General features: G+C 40.3%; 1 protein-coding gene across 1 annotated transcript in view; it reads left to right on the top strand.

The window, feature by feature from the left end:
* The window catches only part of LOC138056611 (VWFA and cache domain-containing protein 1-like), a 25,228-nt gene that overhangs the window by 4,880 nt on the left and 348 nt on the right, over positions 1-20,000 (top strand). Inside the window, exons 2-15 of the mRNA XM_068902451.1 lie at positions 168-755; positions 1,512-1,656; positions 3,103-3,416; positions 4,594-4,735; positions 5,468-5,744; positions 7,467-7,663; positions 9,921-10,001; positions 10,348-10,666; positions 11,661-11,858; positions 12,357-12,700; positions 15,141-15,291; positions 15,610-15,863; positions 16,892-17,052; positions 18,776-20,000. The exon at positions 18,776-20,000 is cut by the window's right edge and continues 348 nt beyond it. Coding sequence (XP_068758552.1) covers positions 168-755; positions 1,512-1,656; positions 3,103-3,416; positions 4,594-4,735; positions 5,468-5,744; positions 7,467-7,663; positions 9,921-10,001; positions 10,348-10,666; positions 11,661-11,858; positions 12,357-12,700; positions 15,141-15,291; positions 15,610-15,863; positions 16,892-17,052; positions 18,776-19,597 — 3,993 coding nt within the window. The 3' untranslated portion in view covers positions 19,598-20,000. The remainder of the gene's footprint in view (positions 1-167; positions 756-1,511; positions 1,657-3,102; positions 3,417-4,593; positions 4,736-5,467; positions 5,745-7,466; positions 7,664-9,920; positions 10,002-10,347; positions 10,667-11,660; positions 11,859-12,356; positions 12,701-15,140; positions 15,292-15,609; positions 15,864-16,891; positions 17,053-18,775) is intronic.

Below are 20,000 nucleotides of genomic sequence, written 5' to 3'. Positions count from 1 at the left end.
TATGCGCCGGCCAGATGGGCCTTCTAGGCTCGTAGCAGACTTCACCTTAACCTGTTGGGCGTGGACAGCAATGGCGTCCTCCCATTGCATGTGTATGGGGAGGTGCCTTACGTAGAAGCAGGTCTAGTTATTTAATATGTTTTGTTTGTGTGTTTTTGTTCTGTTAGGTGTATTTTAACGGTCTTCAATACCACAAGAAAACTCTTAACGGAGAGGACATAACAACTCAACTATCCATTAAGCTTGCTGACAAGTTCAAATCGAGATTTGAAGTGGCAAAGAGGTTAAAAGAAGCAGTAGAAGCCTCTTACAAGAGCGCGAAAAACGCCAAACCTGCCAAGGAATGCTGCAAAGCTGATAAATCCAAGCTAAAATACAATGCCCATTTCCGATGCAAAGTCGATCTCGAAAACATGTGTTTGAAAATTTCTGGAACTGCTTCACCAAATCCTGTCTTCTTAGACGAAGATGTCTTCAAAGAAATGAAGCTAATATCGAAAACCTATCCTTTCATCAAATGGCAATACTTTGGATCTGAAGAAGGCGTGATGACCAACTTTCCTGTCTACGATGACAAAGAGGAGTGTACAAAATATGATCCTCGATACAGACCTTTTTACGTGGAAACTGCAACCCCTGACGCCAAAGACGTGGTGTTGGTTATAGATACCAGCGCGTCTATGACTGGCCAGAAAATGTATATTGCAAAAGAAGCTGCAAACGCAGTGCTGGACACAATGAATCCAAAAGATCAGGTGATTTGTCAATCAACGATGAATTATCAATCAAAAATCAATCGATCGATCAATCGATCCCTTGATCTAGTATTACATCGATAAGTTTTCCCTGTTCATTTTATTTGACCTTTGAAAAAAAGGTGTTTCTGTCAAATTAAATATCTGATGGAATAAATTTAGCCTCCTTCTTCTTTTTCTTTTGCATCGCTTACCCTTCTCTCCTGTCCCTCCGCTCCCGTATTGGTGTTACAGGTATTTAACCATGCAAACTTCAAAGGAGGGGACATTTGATTCCACAAAAGCATTGCATTAATTTTAAAAATAATTAGGAAAGTACGCGTACTTTTATTGGTCAATAGCTGTGTCTAGATGAGAGCATGTAAACATGGCTGTGACATCACACGAATTTGGTCGGTTACGTGTTGTCAGACGAGCGTTTTGATTTTGCTGGTAGGAAATATGAGCGTGTATCAAGAAACGCTGTTTTAATCAAGAAGTAAAAAGACCAGCATTTTCCTTTATTTGTCGAATTATTTTTGAGAAATATTTTATAAAAGTAACAGCGGACTTTTTTCCGTGTTTTTTTTTTCCATGTAAACACGGAAAAAGTCCTCTATTGCTTAATTGCTGTTACTTTCAATCAACCAGTCAGTAAGTCAGCGAGCCAATCAGTTAGTCAAACAAGGAATCAATCAATCGATCAATCAATCAATCAATCAATAAATCAACGTGGCTAATGCTTTACTGATGTGTGTCATGGTTTCTATTTGCAAGGTTGGAATTGTGTCATTCAGTTCTGATGTATCAACACCTGGTGCCAATGGCGGGAAAAGTACATGTTACGGTCAACGGCTTGCACTAGCAATACCAGCCAACATCAGATGCTTAAAAGACTACGTCACTGGACTCAGTCCCCATGGTAAGAAGAGCAGTATTTTTCTACTTGAACAGTTTACGGCGTATTTTTTTTTTTGCTGTATTCCGCCACACAGAAGGCCATTCCACAGCCAAACGACTCTCTTGTTTCCGTAATCATTTTTACACGTTTGACTTTCCAAGCAGCATTAGCAAAATCTATGAATTGTTAAAAATTGAAAACAATTCAAGGATAAGGGAAATCAGATCATTGTGTTTTTCAATTATTTCCTGTTCTTTTTCTTTCACCCTCGTATCAAAAGAGCATGCAATGTCTACCAACGCACATTCTCTCAGTCTTTGTATTTTTCAAGTTTTTCCTGTTCTTTTTCTTTCACCCTCGTATCAAAACGGCATGCAATGTCTACCAACGCACATTCTCTCAGTCTTTTGTACAGAATTAGGATGTCAGGTCGAGAATGTTCCATTACCTTATTTGTCTGAAGTGTACAGTCTCATAAAATTTTCACCTCTTCACTTTCCAGCACCTGCTCTACTTTATGGTCATACCACTTTTCAGAGGAGGAAAAGTTGAACATTCTACATTGCTCCCAGCTAGTGTGCTACTACTTTGTCACTTCGCCATTTCTTCTTTTCCTTCCTTTTGGGCATTCAGATACTATTATATGGGATATTCTTTCTTCTTCTTGTCCTCACATTCTGCATTTTTCATCAGTCTACGGCTGCCTTGTCTATAACCCTATTAATGTTGTTTGTCCTCAATGGCTATGAAACCTTCAGTCTCTATCTTCAAACCGCTACTCTGCCGCCATTTCCAGCTTTAACCTCCCCTGATGTTTTAATTTCTGTCACCACAAAGAACTTACCGTGTAAGTTATTGCTACGATATGACTGCTACCTTTGCTGATATCCCTTTTCTCCATTCCATCACCCAAGATGTTCTAATGCTGAATCAACTTTTCATTACTTTGATGGGTCTATAGTTCTTAAGGTTAGCAATCTCCATATTTACACAATCCTCGACACTTACCAGCCCTCTTCCTCCTTTACGTCTCTTTAACAATTAGACCCGTAGCCCGCAAGGACTACGGGTCAATAGGCCATGAGGCGATTTGCAGGATTTGCATTAGTCCACTAGTTGGGTGATACTAATCACGTATAGTCTATCCCCGTCACCTTGGGGATAAAATGCCCTTTAAATCGTTAACAACTTCCTAGTCTTTCTATCTTAGCTCCTAAGGTCATCCTTAGTCTATTTGACTACACCTGCTCCATACCGAATTATATTCACTGATCTTTAGTTAATAGCGGTTATTTACACCATTCAACTTAGACTTCAGTACCCTTTATTATTATTATTATTATCATCATCATCATCATCATCATCATCATCATCATCATCATTATTATTATTATTATTATTATTATTATTACAAATCAACCACGATAATAATCAAGTAAACAAATCTTTGTGGTCTTGTTTCTTTAGGAACTACACAGTACCGACCAGCTTTCCAAAAAGCGTTTAATCTTCTGAAAGCATCCATCACTGATGACGCTGGCAAACAAAAGAAACGAGTTATATTATTTTTAACGGATGGAGCACCTTCCGAGGACGAGAAACTAAAACCCTTATTCCAGACCATCCGAGACATGAATTTTCAACTCAATAATTCAGTAGTAATTCTTACCTTTGGGTTTGGTAGCATTGATCAGAGGACACGAGAAATTCTTCAAGATATCGCCAAGCAAAACACTGCTAGGTATAACGTGTCATCAGATTCCTCTGTTGGGGACATAAAGGTAAATTTTTGAATACATGATAGTTAGAACTTTTACAAACCTTTCATGTGGGTATCTTTGTAATGGAGCGTGCTTCGTGATTGCATTGGCTTAAGAATCCGCGCCTCATTTTTATCCAAAGCCAAGCAAAAGTGACATTGATGATATTGTGATTTACCCGCATCAAGCACCAGCTACATGTATTTGGTTTGTCACTTGATTGATTAAGATGCGCCTGATGTATGCCAAAGCTATTTCGCTGGTTTTACTGCGTTAATTGTAAACTACTCAAGAAAACAGGTCGTCTACAGGACACTGAGAAGTTTCCAATCCGGTACGGCCAATACATCACGCATGCGCACAACCATCTCGCTCGAACAATTGGCAGCCATGCACAGCTTTTGCTGCGCCTCATCAGCATGGCGTAGTTATAATACCAGACGGACGTTTTGGGCACCTCTTTAACCCTTTGACCTCTTTAAACCTTTGAACCGCCCAATGCAGTCTAACGCCAGACGATTTTACTCGGCAATAGGTTAACTGGTAGCTCAACATACAAGAAATGTGGTAAGCTGGATTGGGAACAGCAAAACTGTTCTCCCACGGCAAGCGTGTGAGAAGGTGGATCACATTAAGAGACGGTGCCTAAAACACCCGCCTGGTATGTTAGCTACGCCATGCAGATGAGGTCCAGAAAGGCCGAAACCGCTGTCCATGGCATTCTCTTCACCAGAGCCTCGGATTTTATGTCTGCGCATAACCCTAGGCTCTGGGAAACTCTATGCAGGAAAACAGGCGCCGTAGGGTTCTTATAGCCAAAAATTGCCTATTTGAACCTTACGGTGCCTGCTCAATGCTCGTGCTAACATGAATGCACCAATCAGAGAAGCTTTTCATTGTTCTTTACGAAAACCAATGATAAGATACTTCGTATCAGGGTTCCCCCAGAGCTCTGATGCGAAAAAGAGAAGAGCCCTGGGGTCGAGATTGCTGTCCATGGCTGTCAATTGACAGGTTAAAATGGTTGTGCGCATGCGTGATGTGTTGGCCACTCCCGGTTAGTGTTAGCGTGTGTCACCTTGATTTTTTGGTTTTTTTGTTTTGTTTTTTTTTTTCACATAAAAAGAAGGCATTCTGACCTTTTTAAAAATCTTAATTAACTTTTGTATGTTTTGACTGTGTCACGTTGTGTCCTTAGCCTGGAAAGTTCACACACGTGCAGGATTTATCAACTCTCAGAAGTGAAATGGCCACATATTATACCGCTGACCTCTTTGGATCCGTGAAACAGCTTCAGCAACCTGTGGTCTCTGTCCCATACGTTGACGCTTTTGGCACAGGTACAGAACTATATGTGTAGGAATCGTGTGAACGCGAGTGATTTATGTGCACGAGTGATCAGTGTTCTTAAAGTTCTCAAAACTGTAGGAGGCGTAGTTGAGTGCAATTTGAGAACTTTCAAAACATCACTAGTAACGATCAATCACGAAATGCACGACAAAGTTCACACGATTTTTTTATTTATTATATGCTCAAAAAAAATCATTCCATCACTGTTTCTATAGTAACTTCTGTATTGCACTGTTTTACCTATTTATGCATTCGTCATTGACCAATCAGAAACACGATATTATGTTAAGTACATAAATAAACGAAGCATTTGAATATTCTTTATCTTGTATGTGATCTTTAAACCCCAGTTCAACATTTTTTAACTAAATTGTAGTAGCAAGGACCAACATAACAAAAAAGAAGCATCGGATGATCGATCCTGGTAAAGGATCTAATAAGCGTGTAACTATTTTAGCAAACGAGAAGTGAAAGCTGATCAAACAATGATCAAGGATTATCTGTCGTATTTAACAACGTTTCGAAAGGCAGTGCCTTAATTTCTACATCAGGGTCACGGTGTTACAAGTAATGGTGTTTTTCCAATGAAAAGTTACAATTTGAACGAAAAAATTGGTTGCAATGTGATACAGTAAAAATGTGATACCGTTAATTAAAATGAAAATTTGATCAGCCTTTCACTTCTCCTTTGCCAATGTTTTCCTCCTTCTCTCTGTTTTTAGGACTTCTGATATCGATTACTCTTCCCTGTTATCACAACGGTAACTTTATCGGAGTTACTGGCACTGATATCAACATCGAAGACCTGACATCAGATATCTCCCTGTTTCAAAATCAAGGACACGGCGCTTATGCGTTTATGACGAATAGACTTGGAAGAACAGTCGTTCATCCTTTGTTACCAGCTCCCTCCGGTGCATATGAAGACCCGGTTTATTTGGACATACGAGCGTTGGAACCTGAACCAGAATTCAATGACGTATTTAACTCCATTACCATGTATGATTTTGATTTTTTGTTCTTTTTGTTTAATGAGACCGGCCATTATGGTTTTTCAATCCATTGGTTACCAAGAGAGGAATTTTGAATGTTCCAAAGACACGATTAGCAGTTGCTGTTAGGGTTAGAAATGTCCACTGCAAAAAGGCCTTAAATTGCACCATGAAAAGCAAAAAAAAAAATTACCAAAAATTGCAATAATTTGTAATAGTAAAAGGACTGAGTGGAGTACAATTCAGGGAGTAAACGGGTGAGTAATTTCAACATATTTAAATATTTGAAATTTCGAGCGCGATTACTCCCTGAATTGTAAGAAACGAAGTCCTATCGGTATCAATTAACTGTATATATGACAAAATACGAGGGATGACGGTGATAAAATTTTTATAGCTTAATCTGCTCAACGTTTCTAATTTTTTTTAAATAGCTCTGGAAAAAGATAAATGATTCAAGTACGCACAACTAGCGCGCGCTTGATGACGTGTACAACAACTGTCCAATCACAAGGTGTCCATTTACAAACTGTCCTTTTGGTAGTGATAATAGGACTGAGTGGAGTTCACTTCGGTCTGTAATCATACAAGTGATAACAAAATCGGATGACCGCGCAGCGGAAGTCCGATTTGTTTATTGGACGACATTAAGTCCTCTTACCAATTAATCATTAAAATTACAATTTCCAACAAAAGAAGAAGAACCAATTCATGAAAGAAAGGGAAAATGTGTATTAAAAGACTGACAAAGGAGGCGTAAATTGTTTAATGTCGCCCTGAAAGAAAAAAGGAAAGAATGAAAAAAAGGAAGGAAGAAAGAAAGAAAGAATCAATTTAGGAGTCTGTACACTGTTTCTGTGGTGATTGAAATCAAGGTTGTGATTGGTTGGTTAAACTACAACTTTGAGTGTGATTGGCTTATCGAACTGTCCGATAACCAATGTTTTAACGGAAAACGCGTTAGTACGCTCTCAAAATAACAGTTCGCGTCACAGGATGTGAAGTGATTACTTCCGCTGTCATCGACTGAAAAGCCAAGTAATAAACAACTTATTAACCTCGATCGTTCGGTCTCTACGGCAAAATCTTAAACCTCAGCCTTGTACATTTCGTGCAAACCTCAGTTTGAGACTTCCTCGTAAAGACGTCACTTTGGTCAATAAGTAGTTATTTACACATGGGTTAACCACGCTAGCATTTCAAGACGTTCTGTGTGCACATTCTGTAAGTTAAATTACACAAATATCTATGACAAAACGCGTTTTAATTGGCCTTGTATAAGGTGGCGCCATATGCTCAAAAATTCACCAGCAAGCCTCGTTTGCACAAAGTTATTTCCATCATACTCTTCCCACGTGGGTCTAAAACAAAGTTCACATTCCACAGGTCAGGGTACATGTGACCGTGCTACAGACAAATAAACAACACCAAAAGTGTCTCCTAGCCCTAATAACTCTACAAAAATGTTGTTTCAAGTTTAAGGGGAACGTTTGGCTTAGTTGTTCATCAATGGAGCAGAGACTGCTAGTCTTGACCTGTGGAATGTGACTTGTGTTTTAAACCCGCATCATGTTTCTTTCTTTGGGATTCAGCTCAAGCTAAAATTTACAAGTTTGACTTTCGAATTCGAGACTTGGTGGTGAAATTAGCTGATCAGACGTCATCACGCATAAGGACTATTAAAACTAGGCAAAAAACCCTTGTCAATTATCCATTTCTTCCTTTATAGTAGTAGAAAAGAATCCAAAACCCTTTTGTCTAAGAGATTTCTACCAAGAGGGGTCTCAGAGCAAGAAGGAGTGACAGTACGAAATGTGAACTCAACGTACTATTGGACCCAGTTAGAAGGAACTGAATTTACACTTGGGGTTGTTGTCCCAGTATCACAGGCTAAAGATGAGCTGAACTCTCTCCAGTTTCCCAAAGGTAATGACATTAAAGTGCACCTAAATTCAAACATTTTACCTCGCAATTTCGGTTTTTATACATGCCGGGCAAGACGCGCGCAGTTATCAAAACAACCAGTAATTTGGACCCACGACCGTGACCGTGAGAGGCATGGGTCTATTCTCGATTTTACGTCACAAACTGCTTTGCAACTCAAAATTTCTTTGACAACAGGAATGCAAAGCAGTTTGTGACGTAAAATCGAGAATAGACCCATGCCTCTCACATCACTGTCGTGGGTCCAAATTCCTGCTAGTTCTGCCAAGCTTACCTGGCTTGCACGGCACAGACGAAGTGAAATTCTGGTTGACAATGCTGACATATGTTTGCTTTGGATGGAGAGATTTATATTAGGAACAAAACATATTTGAGTTTTGGGGTACTTTGTTTTTTAATGAAAGTAGTTATATCAAACCTATGAACTACAGTAACGGTAGTAGCTTCATCGGGCCATTCGTTGACTATTCAAAGTTTTCAAATTTCGATCATTCACAGGTTCTGTTTGTCATTGTACAATAGGGAGTTTAAGAAACCACGACGGCTACGGCGACAAAAACGTCACTTCAAAATTTAAGTTTGAGCTGTTCTAAGTATTTCATGATTATTCCATCTTGTTTATATTATTAAGTATGAACGAAGTGTCCTAAAACTGGATAGGTACGGACGGATTTGAAGTAAAGAGTGAGACTGAAAGAATCACCGTAGTTTGTCCACGTTGTCGTCAAAACCTTAAATTTGGTGATTTTAGGTTATTTTAGGTTTTAGGTCTTGACGAGTACGGGAGACAAATGTTCAAAAATGCGTGCCGCACGTGCAGCATGATGTTTTTGGCTCTTTTAACCAATAATATTACTGCTTTTTGGCGTTGTCGTTGCCGTAGCCGTCGTCGTTTCTTAAACTCCCTAAAGTCACTGCTGGGATCACATCGGGCGTCGTGCTCGGTTGATATCGATCCACTGTGAGACAACACTGAGGCAAACATTGAGTTTTAGTAAAAGAACTGGTTTTTTTTTACACCGTCAACTTTTGACGTTAAGTACACCCGGGTACTAAACGGCTTCGACATCTACAAGTACAAGGAATGATTACGTTTTGGCAAACATTGGCCGTGTAGCACTTATATTTGAACAGACTTAACCGATTAGAGTGTAATGTGAAGTGCTAAGTCTACCCCATATGAACCATGTGAGCGTTAACCCTACTAATGGAAATGGGCCCACACAAGGACAGAGAAAAACTCAGATCAGAGTGGGAATTTAACCTGCGGCCTGCTCCCGTCTGACCTTGTAGCTCAGTCGGTAGAGCGGCGGAGATCTAACCCGAAGGTCGTGGGTTCAATTCCCACCTTGGTCAGAGTTTTTCTCTGTCCTTGTGAGAGCCCATTTCCATTAGTAGGGCTAACGCTCACATGGTTCATATGGGGTAGAAACTTAGCACTTCACATTACACTCTAATCAGTTAAGGCTTCGACATCTGTTCGATTTTGTTGAACGATGTTGACTGATTGGGTGGGCAAACGATTTTAACATATTATTCAACAATTGATTCAACATCACTTCCAGGCTGCAGCCGTGGTTGTTACTATGGATACGGATATGGATATGGATACGTTATTGAGAGACCGATTAGTGCGCACGCTCGTACTCAACAATTTTGAAAGAGGGGGAGGGAGAGGAGGGGGGGGGGGGGTAAACGGGTTCGACTTCATTCAACATTCGCGAAACAAAAGAAATGTTGAAATGTTGAATGGTTGTTGATGCAAAGTTTAAAGGATTTTAAACTCATTCAACATCGATTCAACTTCGTTTCCAAATGTTTCAACAAAGTTGAAAGGGGGGGGGAGGGGGAGGGGGCAAACATTTTCAACGTCGCTTTTCAACAAAGTGGAACGGATTTTGAAGCAAATGTCGAAGCCATTGCTCGGGTCTTTACACACGACTCAAAGTTGGCAATCTCACCATTCTAGTCTCCAGAGCCCGCTATTCTTTCGGACAGCAACTGAACACTTGCAATAACAACCTTTGACCGGTTTTCGAAATACGTTCAGTTTTTGTTTATGTCAATTTTTGCAACCACTATCGTTTAAAACCTCTACGACTGCGCAAGTGCAGCTAAAAATCGTTGTTCCATTGGCTGACGAAGAGGATTGTGGCCACACAAAACGGCAATGCTTTGACTTTGGACTTAAAACTTATCTAATTCTGTGGTGTTCCATCTTATGCTCTCGTTTCACCAGGGTATACGTTCAATTATCACCGAATCGATCTGGATCCGCCACAAAGATCATGCTCCCATTTTGGATTATTGGCTTCTAAAAGTAAGTATATCGTGTAACAACCGGGGGCCAGTTGCTCGAAGCCTGGTTAGCGCTAACCGTTGGTTAAGAAGTATCAAAACTTATAGGTTTCCATGGTATTTAACGCTGGTTAGCGCTAACCATGCTTCGAGCAACCCGGGCCAGGTCGCGTTGAGAAGGGACTGGTAACGCTCGTTAGGGCTTCAGTTAACTTTTTGACAGTGCATGATACCTGACGGGACAGTTACCCCTAATGCTTCTTTGGCTTGGCCAGATTTTGAAGCTCCAGCATGTTTCACAACACGGGTCTGACTTCTCACACCCTGAATGAAAACTCGAAACGTCAATATTAATAATTGCTTTGCAGACGAAACAACAGTAAAATTTGCAGCTGATGCTTACACGGATCCTTATAACTACATTGGCAAGGACGAGACACCGGAAGACGTAAAGCGACTAAACGCTTACATGATTGACGACACTGGGAAAGTTCCTAATCCAGGACTGAGACCGGGAATACGTGACACTGTGATTGCCACGTGGAAAGTTGAAGATTTGTGGTTACGTGATAAAACTGAGCTCACACAATATTTGGTTTGGAGATACATTGGGACCTCAAATGGCGTTTTCCGGATATTACCAGGCACTGCGGCGGAAATAGGCTACGATCACAGACAAAGGCCATGGTAAATAAATCATTAGTTTCATCTTTATTCAGTCCTATACAATGTACAATTTTTGTTTTATAAATAGCTACTCCCAAAACGTAAAAGCATTTTCCTCAACTCATTGATGACATCATTGGAAAGCTGTCAGAACTCTGGGATGACGAAGATTTTACACTTTTGATGATGTGGTGGTAATAATTATGGAGATGATGATGTTTATGGATGACGGTAATGGTGATGAAGATAATGATGATAACAGAGATCTTAAACACGCGACATTTTTGGAAGAGGCCAGGCCAGGAAAAGGCCTGTCTTCCTTTAATACCACTTTAATATAGAATGAAAAGATAATTACACAAAATAGAACCCTTTTTCGCGGTCTACAATTCTGTGACAATCTGCTAACATTGAAATACAAAGAAGGCTTTTGCTTAAAATATATATACTCGATTAGCTTAGCTATTTTCGGGTGGGAACCGTGCTTCAACCTTTTGTAAATATTGCAATAAATGATGATGATCATGATGATGATGATGATGATGAAGTGACAAACATGACAGGCGGAAAATAATGGCCCGTCTGCCATAAATAGTTCGTTGTGAGTTTACATATTTCTACATCTACATCGCCCAGCTCTCGACAAAGTCCTCTTTGACTAATAACAGTTTTGGACTTACGTGTCCTTTTAGAGACGTTACTGCTAAGCAAGCCATGTTTTGCTGGTGAATCCAGGCCAGTCTACAACACAGGGGACTTTCTCCTATGCTCTTTTCAAATAGTTTGTTGGATCTTTCACGTCCTATGGAATTTGTAAAAAGGCTTTGTGAGACAGGGCATGCGTTTTATAGGGCAGCACTGTCTCCTCAGTTACTTAAAGACCCTGAGTGATGGTTGGATCTCTCGCACGGTAGTCCGATGGACTACTGATTTTGTTTGATTCGGTAGGCCAAATCTTTCCATGACATGAAAGGAAGGTTCTTAAATTAACACCATGATGTATTCTTGTTCGCAGGTATTACACCGCTTTGGCTAATACAGGTTTAGTTTCGCTTACAACACCATATTTAGACGCTTCAGGCCCTCAAGGAGCAGGGGTGGTAATAACAGCAGCTCGATCGATTTTTCTTGGCGAACCGAGCTATGCTCATCACACAAATGACGATGTGTTGGGAGTAATGGGCGCCGATTTTCCTCTGACATATTTTTACAGGTGATGACCACAATTTAAGTGATATTAAAGTTCCACAACGCAGATTATTAACGTTACGCAAATAGTCAGGAACGACTTCCTGTTCGTAGAATCATTATTTTCCGGTATGGCCCCTTGAAATGTCTCGCGTCACCATTTAAAAGCTTCCGAAGCAATCCTAGATCCTCGACAAAAATGCTTAGACTTTTTTAAAAATGTTTTCTCCAGGATTGTAGCTTTTTATAAAGAAAGAAAGTTGACTTTATACTAGTCTGCGAGGGAGACACACGGTGCGAAGGAATTCGGCTGTGCGAGAACGAAGAGGGCTTTTTGTTCTTGTCCGCGTCTAGTGCCTGGCACTCCCCCACAGAGGAAAGGAGGGGGGAGAACAAAACATCCCTCATGAACAAAAAAGGAAAAGAAAAGACTTGCGTTTCCCCCAAGGCGCACCATCCAGACAGGCGTCCGCGTATCATAGTATGACACCGTTCTGAATTTTCCTTTTTGGTTATTTTTCAGTCTACTGACCAAAGTGTATCCAATATGTAAAGATATAAAGACATACTTCTGTTTTGTCATGAATGACGCTGGCTTCCTGATAATGCACGAAGACTTTTTACTGTCGACAGCTTCAGCAGCAGATGTCGAATATGTGCATATTACGGAGAAAGAGAAGAACATTGCCGAGCACTTAATAAGCAGAGGATATCTGAGAAAAAGACAGTGTCGTAATTTGAAAGAAATCCAGGAACAGAGTTTTTATGAAGTTGATTTGCCAAGAGGTTTTGTGGACGAACTAAACAATGGTGATAGTTGCAGCAAGTATCAGCTGTCGAAAATCATGGGAACAAATGCATACATAGGTATGTCAATCACTTTAACGTTAAATTTCTGAAAATTTCAACAAGGCAAACATCAATGTAATGATAATTTCTCGTCATTGACCGTGCATCATAAATGAACATTGAGGAGGCTATTTATTACAAATTCGACCTGCCTCTTTCGTAAATTGTAAATTTAATTTCAAGATTTTTTAGATATTATAGTCTGTGCTTAAAAAGACTTAACTGATTAGAGTGTAATGAGAAGTGCTAGTTTTGTACTCCATATGAACCATGTGAGCGTTATCCCTACTAATGGAATTGGGGCCACACAAGGACAGTGAAAAACTCTGACCAGGTTGGGAATTGAAGCCACGACCTTCTGGTTATATCACCGCTGCTCTACCGACTGAGCTACAAGGTCAGACGGGAGCAATGGACATGTACAAGTACAAGGAAGGGTTACGTTTTTACAAACGTTGGCCGTGTAGCATTTATATTTCAACAGAATTAACTGATTAGAGTGTAATGAGAAGTGCTAGTTTTGTACCCCATATGAACCATGCGAGCGTTAGCCCCACTAATGGAATTGGGCCCACACAAGGACAGAGAAAAACCGTGACTCTGACCAGGGTGAGAATTGAACATTGACTTTAACATCTACAGTTCCCACGGTCTGCTCCCGTCTGACCTTGTAGTTCAGTCGGTAGAGCAGCAGTGATCTAACCCGAAGGTCGTGGGTTTAATTCCCACCCTGGTCAGAGTTTTTCTCTGTCCTTGTGTGGGCCCATTTCCTTTTGTAGGGCTAACGCTCACATGGTTCATATGGGGTACAAAACTAGCACTTCTCATTACACTCTAATCAGTTAAGTCTTTTTGAAATATAAGTGCTACACGGCCAATGTTTGTAAAACGTAACCCTTCCTTGTGCTTAGAAAGGGTTATGATTAGCAATGGTGATAAGACTGAGTGGAGTCCAATTCAGTCTGCAATCATGCGAATGATAACAAATGATTACAGACCGAATTAAACGACACGAGGTCCTCTTACCAATTAATCATAAAAACTACAATTTCCGAGAAAAGAAGGAGAGCCAAGTTATGAAAGAAAGGGAAAATTTGCATTAAAAGACTGACGAAGGAGGCGTAAATTGTTAAATGTCGCCCTGAAAGAAAAAAAGCCGAAAGAAAGAGAGAAAGAAAGAGAGAAAGAAAGAAAGAAAGAAAGAAAGAAAGAAAGAAAGAAAGAGAGAGAGAGAGAGAGAGAGAGAGAGAGAGAGAAAGAAAGAAAGAAAGAAAGAAAGAAAGAAAGAAAGAAAGAGAGAGAGAGAGAGAGACAGAAAGAAAGAAAGAAAGAAAGAAAGAAAGAAAGAAAAAAAGAAAGAAAGAAAGAAAGAAAGAAAGAAAGAAAGAAAAAAAGAAAGAAAGAAAGAAAGAAAGAAAGAAAGAACGAACGAACGAACGAAAGAAAAAAAAAAAACCCAGTCTGTACACTCTTTCTATTGTGATTGAAACTAAGATTGTTATTGGTTGATTTAAACAACAACTTTAGATGTAATTGTCTTATTGAACTGTGAATTAGTGGAAAATATGAGTTTTTTAAATCAATCATAATCGAGGAATTGTAATTTTTATGATTAACTCGGAAAATCTGGAGGGTGAGTAAAATGCTTAACTGACTCTCGAGAAACTCTCACTCAGTTCTTGTACCTTTTTATGTTCTTCAAACTCCCGCATGCATCATAGCCAAATGCACTCGTGTTTAAGGGTGTGTTCGGTTGACCGTATTCTGGAATAGGAATACGTGGAATACAAGTTGGAAATCCTTCGTTTTTGCGGAGATTCACATTAAAATTGTCAAACATTTGCTAAAATGCTATTTTAAACATATTTTTATCATCCTTGCAGCTTCGAAACGCGCCAAACATACCGTTTCAATCATCACTCCACGTATTCTTATTCCGGAATGGGGTCAATCGAACGCGCCTATGATCATTGAGTGAAGTAATTATAAACCAAAGCAATTAATTACTTTGACTATATTTGATGAGCAAATAAACACAGATAAACGTAAGTCTCAGATGGGATTAATATTTTCGGATAAGGACTATAAACCGCAGGCACCCGTATCACAAATATCTTCCAAGTTCATAAATTCGCCGTAGAACCCACACGCTTTTCGAGAATAGTAGAGGATGGAGTCCCAGGTGTTGTGACTGTCTTTTGTGAGTGCATGGGGAAATGGGGAGGGGGTGGGTATAGCAGCAAGTCCACATTCGCTTTAAAGCTGCCAAAAATTCAGCCTGCCCAAACGACTAAATAAAAAACACACAAACCCTTTATGTTGTATTTGGAAGTTTAAACCACTAAGCTTTTGATATTGAATAACTGCATCTCGTAGTGTGCCACATAGAAAGAAACCTTTCGGATTGTCTAGGCTAGTATGACTTAAACTGATGTTATACGTCGACATTTCTTTGCAGGCGTGGCCGTCAGGGACTCGATGTTTTGTGTTGCAGAGTCGTGTTCCTGTTCTTCTGATCGCAAATGTTCTTATTTGTCCCCAAAGTGTGAGTGCCCTTGCACCTCCCCGCTGCAATTCAATTATTGTCTCAGTCAGTTCCCCAATAGCAGGTTTGTTCAAAGTATACTATTAATTTGTGACCGGTGTGAGCGTGATTGTGATTGCGATTGTGATTATGTTCGGGGTCGAGATAAAGATCGTGTCTTGGATCGCCATACGAATCGTAATCGTGATCTTGATCCAATCGAGTTTGTAATCAAAAAGATGATAGTAATTTTCATGTTGTAACACTGGTAACATTTTGTACTGCAATCGTAACACTTGAGCTAAAGCGTTCGAGTTCATGCACATAACTATAACAAAAAATACAACGTTTCATTTATCCAGCTGTGTCATAACTTACCTGCACTTGTTTTGAATGCTTTCAGCCTTCCAATCTGCCCACCTCCTGCGCCTCAAGCGTTTGTTCCAACTTATTTCGGTCCGCCTAATCGCAGTAATGAATGCGATAATCGCAAGTCAGGCTTACAAAAGTGCTTCGATCCCCACTGTAGCGCAAGAACTAGCTCAGAGACCTGTGAAGGTATTGTCAGTTGTCACTGGTGCCAGTACGACAAAGATGATGTACCGTTAAAGACGCGTTACTGTGCTAGCTCAAACGTTTGTTTCAGAGGAAAAGAAGGTACAGTAGCTTGCTCTTAGAGCGCCTTTATATGACCTTGAAAAATAACGAAAAACAGAACGTAAACAAAAATGCAAAGCATTTAATTGGCTCATCGAACAAAAACAAACGAGCGCGAATTTTCATTGGCTTGGTGAACGCGGATACAAACAATGTCATTTCTCCATGGAACTTTCTGGAAGGTTACGCTTTGACGTCATTTGAAATGCAGTAATGTGATTGGGCAATCGTACTGTTTACGCCATATTAGGTGTTTCCTTGGAGGGAATATGGAGAAGCTTTGTTTTAATCTTGCCAAACATTGGTTCGTGAAACAAATAGCGAACACTTTGTCAAGGTCATACGAAAGTCGCTCTATTTCGTTTAAGCCAGGCCTGGAATGCTCCAAGTATGGTTAGCGCTGACCGGCAGCGTTAAATACCATGGAAACCTATAGGTTCTGATGCCTCTTAACCAACGTTTAGCGCTAACCAGGCTTCGAGCAATCAACCGGCCCCAGTTTGTGAAATCTTACTCCGCATGTGTTTCTGATATAGTTTAATTTGAACAACTATACGATACATGTTAAAGAGAAATAACGCTGTAGAATGACAAGCCTGGCCGAAGACACAAGTGACAAGTGTAACAGTTGACATTATATACAACGTATGGGTTACATTGCTAAATCATGGAATTCGAAGACGTGTTCGGAAAGGTTTCATTCCGAACAGATGATTAAAATTAACTGATACAGTAAAAGAAGTCCTGGATCTTTAGTAATACCCTCATACTAAATTACATATTTTGGAAAATAATGTACTAATCACAAGAGGGGAAGAGCTTTCGAGGAGGGGCCAGTGTAGACGGCAGGACAGATTTCGAAACAAATCGTCTTCCACGAAGAATGGTGAGATGAGATACCGTGGAGACGAGGATGACCTCAAACTTTGCGAACGTCAGCAAAAGGGTTCATCGATGGCCTGCCATTACTTATAATGCAACTGCCCTCAAAGTAATACTAATGTCTTATGATTTGCATTTTTCAACAGCTGGAGAACTGCAAAACTGTGATTATATCAATAAGAAAAACAAAGAGGAGCATCTAAAAGAAAATAATTGGTTCAAAAGAATGTCGACTAAAGCTATTGTAGCATTAGCCATTGGTTGCATTGCTGTTGGGGTTATCATCCCAATAGCAGGCTTCATCCTGGTGAGTAGACCTTACTCGGTTGCTATGAAATAACTGATATCAAACATGTCAACCCCATCTTGCCTCAGCTGAAGCGGTTAGAGTTTCTCAGAGTGCTTTTCCAACCAGTGGTAGCTGTTGTCGGTCAAATCCGCTTTTACGTAGGTTAAATTGGAGATCTTCATTTTACCTAGTTTGAATATAAGCTCTACTTAGTTTAAAGTAGCTATTAACCCCCCCCCCCCCCCCCTCAAAAAAAAAAGGATTGAAAACACCTATACCACCTATGTCTTATGCATCTCAACACATCTTCTGAATGTTTCGTAACATCTTATTGGTTTCTGTATTCATACACTTATCCATTCAGTCTAAACAATACAACATAGTAAGGGATCAAAGAACCGTACCATGCACTAAGCGGAACTCGAACTCGGACCCTCCTGATCTTTAGTCCTCAGTGAGTCTTCACCATGCACTACACTACAACGATGAACATGCTTAACGCAACACAGCTCTTTAGTTTCATACACTTTTTTATTACACATAACATGAGAATTTTATTCCATAAAGCTCATTTGTACAAATCTATACGCTTTATTTTCACATGTGAAAAAGGCTTATACAGCCAATCAGAATGGCGTACAGCTATTTCACATGTGGAAGTATAACCAATCAACGATAGCGTAAAGGTGTTTCCATGCCAATCACTCGTGCATCTCGTGCAAATCATACTTTGTTATTGAATTAAATTAAATTTGCATTTGGTTCTATTGTTAGTGAGTTTTTGTTTCTAATTTGCGTTCAGAAAACTATTTTAATGTAAATTCTCGTCTTATGTGTAATAAACAGTTCACAACATAGAAAGTGCTTTGTACGGGGTTTTATTCACTCGTTGTTTGTGTCAAAAGCCCTCACTCGCTCGTTCCTCGCTCGTTCGGGTTTTTGACACAAACAACTCGTGAATAAAACCCCGTACGCCGCACTTTGTATGACGTAAACTATATGTATAATACGTCAATTGATCTCCATGCATAATAACCCAAACTAATCCTAACCTGACCCTAATTTTTCTCTAGGCTTAATTTAGGCTTCAAAAAAAGTTTCTCTGAGTGCGTATTCAACCTTGGTAAAATGAGGATCACCAATTTAACCTCGGTAAAAATTGATTAAACCTGAGCAGGTATCCATGATCGACCCGTAGCCTACAACTCTCATACTGGGCCTATGTCAAGGCATTTTTACAGACCGATCCATTTTTAGACTACCTCTTCGAAAAAAACAAAACAAAAAACAAACGCAGTTCCGGTTCGATGGCCCTATGACGTCAGGTTACTTTCTTGTAACTGGTTATCGGGCTCCTGTGGGAGTCTCATTCACGGGAAGTTCAAACTGTGAAAACGCCGTGACACGAACATAATGCAGTTTTAGGCTCCGGGTCATGTGTTCTCGGCCTGAGAACGGATTTTCCCGGCAGCAAATAACATAGCCACTGAAACTATTCATTACCAGACTTCCTCGCATTATTCAAAGCGATCGTTGCCTGCAGCTGAAGTCATACCCAACCAATTAAAGAAGCCAAATATTGGAATAGGGCCAAATATGGGGGATTCGCGCGCTCTCTTACTTCATATTCTCTTTCCATGAACTATGAAACTAGATTGAACAATTTTCATAGACTTTGAAAAAATAGATTTAAAATAACGTGTCTTGAATAAAATTAGATCTAACATGTGTTGTTTTAAAGGTCAAAAGAAAACGGCGGACGCCTACTGAACCGGGAGTTGAAAATCGCCCTCCCGCTCCGCTTCCAGAACCTCAATATGATGATCCTCAGCTGGAACCGCCCCGAAGAGTTTCCGTAGAATCTCTAGAATGGCCATCACCTTATGACGAGATCAGAGTGCGTCCCAAGCCTAGACGACCGGATGTCACTTCAGTTGAGAAGAGACGTCGGTTGGACCCACCTGGAGATATTCAGCCACCACCCCTGCCTCAACCAAGGAAAATATCCCTTGCTAATCTCCATTCATATGGCAATTCCCCTAGCTCATTTCTTGGAGGAGAAATACCCCATGGACTAGGACAGTCATCGACTACCAACACCACGCGTGCCTCCGCGGGTGGTATAAGTACGATATCTTTTGGTGACTTTCCTATGGAACTGAAGGCCTTACCTGAGGCTAGAACACCATCTGTTGACCAAGATAGTAATTTACCATGTCTTCACACTCACAACACAGTTAAATCAATCTCTGAAGAGCTCCCGGAAATCCCTCAGAAGAAACTGAAAATCTCGGTTGGGGATTCAGAAGAGCAAAATCTCTCCACGGCGGAAGGTGAATCGCACGAGACAGAGACCATTAGGACATGCGATAATGATGTCTCAGCATACTCAGGAAGCAATAATGGATCAGAAAATGTGCCGTACTACAATCTGCCTGCGCCGCTCCCGGAACCGGGACAAAAAACAGCGGAAGCAGATGCGTACATGATGCCAACTGAGATGTTGCCAGAACTGAGCATTACTTCCAATGAATCGGATTACTACTTGGAATGTATCCCTTGAACACACCTAGCAACAATTACGGGATAGAAAAGCAAACTGCCCTCGCAAGGTGCAAGCTGTGTGGCGATCGTCATGCTACTAGTTGTTGAATGAAAGAACAGAATGCGCATATCTTTTGACAATCGCGTGAAGAGCTATCCCATTACATGGATAAAAAAAAACGTCTGACCTTACCAAAAATTAACATGAACTATATACTTGTATACAAGAGTCAACATCATCAAATGAGATAAGATTTCACCGACTGACTTTTCCAACGTGGTTCTTAATCTCTCCAAACAATGATACTGTAAATTACAATCAAGAAAGTACTAGCTGGATGAACGGATATCTATGCCTTGTCAACTTTGAAGATAGTGGGTGGTGGGGTTAACGGCCGTCTTCGTTTTTTCACTCATGCCTT

The sequence above is a fragment of the Montipora capricornis genome, chromosome 7 (assembly GCF_036669925.1).
Source record: "Montipora capricornis isolate CH-2021 chromosome 7, ASM3666992v2, whole genome shotgun sequence".
In the NCBI taxonomy this organism is placed as follows: domain Eukaryota; kingdom Metazoa; phylum Cnidaria; class Anthozoa; order Scleractinia; family Acroporidae; genus Montipora; species Montipora capricornis.
This window is presented reverse-complemented; position numbering and strand designations above follow the sequence as displayed.